At 34.8% G+C, this 6046-nt stretch overlaps 1 protein-coding gene across 1 annotated transcript in view; it reads left to right on the top strand.

Moving 5' to 3' along the window:
• LOC107598218 (metaxin-1-like) overlaps window positions 1-4377 on the top strand; it is a 27802-nt gene extending 23425 nt beyond the window's left edge. Inside the window, exons 6-8 of the mRNA XM_016289497.1 lie at window positions 2159-2235; window positions 2337-2494; window positions 3699-4377. Of these exons, the coding sequence (XP_016144983.1) occupies window positions 2159-2235; window positions 2337-2494; window positions 3699-3913 (450 nt within the window). The 3' untranslated portion in view covers window positions 3914-4377. The remainder of the gene's footprint in view (window positions 1-2158; window positions 2236-2336; window positions 2495-3698) is intronic.
• The last annotated feature ends 1669 nt before the right edge of the window (window positions 4378-6046 follow it).

Below are 6046 nucleotides of genomic sequence, written 5' to 3'. Positions count from 1 at the left end.
TATTGACACAAATTTCAAATGATTTTCAACGGTCGCTTTGTCACGTCCAGTGTACTAGACAGACATTAGCTGTTGCGGCGCAGACACGGTGTTACTCACCTATCGAGAAGAAACAAAGCAACCTCGGCGTCCGATCGCAGACCTTCCGCTCCTTGAGTTCTCTCCAGCGCTAGAAAGCTGATCCGATATTTACACGGGTCCTACTTCTTGCCTTATTGTAAGCCTTCTTTTGTTCCACGGACGTTTTCCTATTTAGTTTTTTTATCCGCCATCTCTATCTTTCTGTCGCTCGGCTAATGTCCGTCCTGTGCACTGAACTCTCTCTCCTCCACGTCATGAGTAGACATGCCCCTTACTGCTGATTGGCTACAAGTTTGTTTTGCTATTCGGCCCGAATCAGTTTTCTAAAGCGTTTTTGAAAAATCGCTTACCCCACCTTTAACTGGTTTAGGCATTTCATGAATAAATAAATGCCGCCAGTAGGTGGCGACAAGTCCCTGCCTTCATTGAATCATTCATTCAAATGATTTGTTCAAAACGGCTGATTCATTTAGAAATGAAGCAAGCGACTGTCTTTATGAATAGATAATTGAATCATTAACTCAAATGATTCATTCAAAAACACATTCGTTCAGGAACGAAACACTGCATTGTTGCTCTGAAATGCACAAATGTTCTGCTCCGGCTTTATTTTAGAACTGAAACTGAAAAAGCAGACAGTATTGTGTCCATAATGTAACTCACTCAATATTAATTTCTTGTTTGTTGAACTGTTGTATAAAATCAATGCAACACGCGCCATCACGGCACTCTTGCTTCTGTGATATTGCTTAACTATATCATATCTTATAACTATAAAAAACTAAAACCCATACAGGGATATTTTTTGCTTTCGTAACTCGAATTATAGGGGCATTGTAACTGCATTATCATAGGCTTCATCACGCAGTGAATGCTTTTGGACTCTCAAGATGTGTATTTGTTTGTTTTTTGCAAATGCTCATACATACTCTAATGGCAGCTCACAAATCGTTAAAACAACAATTACGGTACTACCGTCGAAGATAAATATTGCACACCTCTACTGTTGGTGACCTTTTTTTTCAGTTGAACAGTAAAGACGATTTTCCTCGGTGATTCATAAAATGCAAGACAATGGCTACTGTCACTTTGAGAGTAAAAAAAAAAGCAAATACAGGCAAGACAAAATTAATACCTGTGACTCCTGATGACATATTGAGGTCTTATGAAGCAAATCAGTCAATCTGCGCAAGAAACTGAACATTATTTGCAACATTATCACCTGTAATCCATAGCTGTAATCCAAAGTTATAACCAGTTTCCAGTTAGCAAGTTAAGCACTGTTAAACACTTTTCTAAAATGCTTTCGCTAGAGGTGACCTTTTTTTTCAGTTGAACAGTAAAGACAATTTTTAGCTGAAACGGTGATCCTCGGTGATTCATAAAATGCAAGACAATGGCTACTGTCACTTTGAGAGTAAAAAAAAAAGCAAATACAGGCAAGAAAAAATTAATACCTGTGACTCCTGATGACATATTGAGGTCTTATGAAGCAAATCAGTCAGTCTGCGCAAGAAACTGAACATTATTTGCAACATTATCACCTGTAATCCATAGCTGTAATCCAAAGTTATAACCAGTTTCCAGTTAGCAAGTTAAGCACTGTTAAACACTTTTCTAAAATGCTTTCGCTAGTTAACAAGGCAGTATAATAAAGGTATACTGTATGCTAAAGTAAATGCTTATCCAAAATTATGTCATCAGTAGATTTTATTTACTTTGTCAACAAAAGTTGTTACATTCAAACCATGAGAACACATTAGAGGGCCATTTCTATATGTAGTCTTTGTTTTTAACAGTCTGTTGGTGGTCTACATTTGTTTCAAAGACACTCCTGGATTGTTCTGCATGATCTCCATCATATGTTTACACAACAGAAAGAATTGGGTCAGATGTCTGATTGCCACAGCAGCATGTCTTTGTGTTATCACTGCTTTGGTGGGTTTAGAGGGAGGCTATGGAAGAGACAGTTATGAGCGAAGACAGATATACATGTCCATTTTTACAAATACTGCCAGCAGTTATGATAGATTGTTCTTGGAAAATGAGACGTAATCTTTGTGTTTCTGCTTTGTAGCTTTATCGTGATGCATTTGAATGTATGACCCTCCTATCGCAGAGACTGGGGTCGCAGAAATTCTTCTTCGGAGACTCGTAAGCAACACCAGCTGTGTGTAATTGCGTAATTTGTGTATGTATGTGTTAGTGTGTGAAATCATGCGCATCTGTGACCGTGATGTTTCATGTGCTTGCAGTCCCTCATCGCTGGACGCGTATGTGTTTGCACACCTGGCTCCTCTGTTGAAGATCAAACTGCCTAATGGAAAGCTCCAGCAGCACCTCAACTCTCTGAACAACCTGCAGCAGTACTGCACCAACATCCTAGCACTCTACTTCCCCTCTGATGCACGAGGTGCATATTGTCACATTAAAAACATTTTGCTCTAGTATTTGTAGAAGTAGTAGTATATTATTATTATTAGAATATTAAGTATATTATTAATATAATACAAATGATAATACCAAAAAATGTGCTTAATTTTTATTTAATATAATATGGTTAATTTAAAATAATAATAATAATAATTATTATTATTATTTTTATTATAATTAAGGTTAGTTTATTAAGTATTATTATTATTTGTATTAATATAATACAAATAATAATGACAAAACATTACTTAATTTATTTAATATAATATGGTTAATTTAAAATAATAATAATGATGATAATAATTATAATATAGGTTTAGTTTAGTGTGTATATAAGGTTAGTTTAAAATAATAATAATGATTATTATTATTGTTGTTATTAGCAGTAGTAAGTAGAAATATAAATATTATGAATATAATACAAATAGTAAAACCAAAAAATTACAACGACAACAATTTAATTTATTATGGTTAGTAGTAGTAATAATAATAATACTTATATCATTATTATTAGTAGTAGTAGTATTTAAATAATTACCTTTATTTAATGTTTTATTAATAATAATACTTAATTTGATACGTTTTTTAAAATTAAATTAAAAATGAAATATAAATATTATAAGTAATATTACTTTAATTAAACTTAAAGTAAACCTAATTTAATAAGTTTAATTTCTTCTTCTTTTGATAATCTTCTAATTATTATCTAATAAATATAATAATAAAAATATAGTTTAATATAGAAGGTTATTTTATAATAATAATAAATTAAACTTATTCAATTAAGATCATTATTTTGTATTTGTATTATTAGTAGTAGTAGTATTGGAAGTAGTAAATATTATCAATATAATATAAATAATGCAAAACTTTAAAAAAATATATTGGATTTGTTTATTTATTATTATTATTATTATTATTAACAATATTGATAATTTAATTTAATATGGTTCTAAAAAAACATTGTTGTGAATGGAAAGTAAAACTAAATTAACAAATGATATCTGAGCCATCTTTTTGGACCTGGTATAATGGGAACGCAAAGACAACTGGGTTCCTTTCATTCTGTTAACTTTTTGGTCCGCTTAAAGGGGTCTGAGCTTGGTTCATTTAAAGTGGACTCAACTAACCCTAAACCTTTTCACTGAAACTAACCAAATTTAAATTAGCCTTCTCTTTTTCAGAGGCCCCAGGTCACAAGATTCATGCTCCGCCTGATAGCAGCGACTTCGGCAACGAGCCCCACAAGCGGCGTAACCAGATTCTGTCTGCTCTGTTTGCTGTGGGAGCCATGCTGGGTTACGCCATCCTCACCGGGATCCTTACGATCAAGCGTGAGCGGCCACAGCTGAAGAACTCCAGCCATGATGATGAGGATGATGATGAAGGCGAGGACTAAATAAAGAAGAAAACATGGGATGGGAGCCACAAGCGCACATTAGCGCTCGCCTGCCGTTCAGAGTGAAGCTGCACATACTATTACCTCAGTTCTTTATAATCTCCCATCATGCACGTGTGCGCTCTAACAGAATCGCTCACTTGATGGAGCCTCAAGCGAGCCCATATTGGTGCTTTTAATTATTGTTAATATAATTGTTACTATAATAGTTGTGATCTGTAATTTTGTCAGGTCTCGCGAGGCAGGAATTTTGACTTGATTTTCAGGTCAATGTTTTATCTTCTGGTCAGCATTCAAGTAAACTGGATAACGTTTATTTATCATCTGGGTAACAGTTATCTTACATATTAAAAAGACAAACACTGATATGAGAAAATTGGTCTGTGCTACTGTTCTACTTTTCACATAGCAATCCATCTTATATACATCATCATGGCCCTTATGAAAATTAACCATAGTTTTAATTTAGTACAAGTGTAGTAGCCATGTTTTTTGGGAGATTGATTACCATTTGTATAAACACAGTTTTATATGGTTAGTGTAAAAAACCATGGCTAATTTGTGGTCACCGTGGTTTAACTACAAAAAAAATTTTTTTGTTTGTTTTATTTGTAGTAAAACCAAGGTTAATTTTTGTTAGGGGAAACTTAAACTGAAAATTAGGAATACAGAAGAAACTTTACCAGCTGCACCATTACGCTTTAACACTTTTAGACAAGCTGTAAATATTACATTAATTTGGTGCCGTGACCTGATATTCTGTCCTGCAGACTAAACATGCTGTCAAGCTATATTAACGTTTCCAACGCATTGCAGAAATCACGCAGAGTAAACTTGTCAGACTTCTTATCTTAAACCAATCATCTAGGAGCTCTTTGACCTCTCGAGACTCAAAGCTTTATAAATCAGCCAGATTTTAAAGCTCTCCTGAGAACTGCTGAGGAGAACTTTATTATTTCATGCCAAACATTGCAGTTAAGTCAGAGTCTGTGGCCGTTATACAGCTGTCCCAGTCTCTCACTGGAAACCCAAGGCACACTGGGGTCGTCCATTGTGTTTCTCTGAGGCCAGGCCTGCCCTATGTCTCACTGGGCTGAACCTTCTCAAAGAGCTTTCCACAAAACAACTTTACTGTCAGTCACTGGCGCAACTGTTGAATCATGACAGCATCCCACATTTATTGCGCAATGTTTAGTTTGGTACATGCTGTTCATCTTCTGTATTTTGTTAGTCTATAAGTAATAAAAAGGTACTGTACCGTAGCAGTATTTAACAGTTATAACAACAAAGCACTCAGTTGGAAGTCTTTTTCTGGATTCTTTCAGCATTAAGAACAAGAATCAGGTCGTCATGTGTGTTTAATATCATAGGATAAGAGGGTTGTTTACACAGCTTGCATGTGTTTAACTTTATTATTGGTCTATAATCTTAGGATGTATCTTGATCGAAATTCTTTCTGGTAGGCTTGTTCCAATTATGCTGCTGTTTAGTGTCAAGTTCAACATTTAGTTTGAGTTTTGAGATATCTGTGTTTTGTATGTAACGTGAGAGTGTTTCAAATGTCAGTATAGCTACCGCTGCTGTGGGTCAACCAAGGTTACTCTCAGTTTGGTTGAACCAATCAATGGCAAAGCTGTTACTAAACTATTTTTGTCATGATTAGGAAGTTGTGTTGAATCTTAAACTAAGTTGCACGTGTTTTACAGAAGGAGAACACTCAAAGGAGCATATTTCATAAAGTTTGTTAGGTTTTAAATGATAAAAAGGGTAAAAGGTAGGCTATTTGATGACCTTCTGGCTTGCAGATTTTAGTGGATGTGGTGACTAATAGGACATCTATGTTCATATGTCCATACAGCATATGCAGAGTAAGAACAAGAATCAGGTCGTCATGTGTGTTTAATATCATAGGATAAGAGGGTTGTTTACACAGCTTGCATGTGTTTAACTTTATTATTGGTCTATAATCTTAGGATGTATCTTGATTGAAATTCTTTCGGGTAGGCTTGTTCCAATTATGCTGCTGTTTAGTGTCAAGTTCAACATTTAGTTTGAGTTTTGAGATGTCTGTGTTTTCTATGTAACGTGAGAGTGTTTCAAATGTCAGTATAGCTACCGCTGCTGTGGGTCAAC

The sequence above is a fragment of the Sinocyclocheilus grahami genome, unplaced genomic scaffold, assembly GCF_001515645.1.
Source record: "Sinocyclocheilus grahami isolate Dianchi unplaced genomic scaffold, SAMN03320097.WGS_v1.1 scaffold248.1, whole genome shotgun sequence".
In the NCBI taxonomy this organism is placed as follows: Eukaryota; Metazoa; Chordata; class Actinopteri; order Cypriniformes; family Cyprinidae; genus Sinocyclocheilus; species Sinocyclocheilus grahami.
The sequence above is the reverse complement of the archived record's forward strand: the minus strand, read 5'-3'. Positions and strand labels throughout refer to the sequence as shown.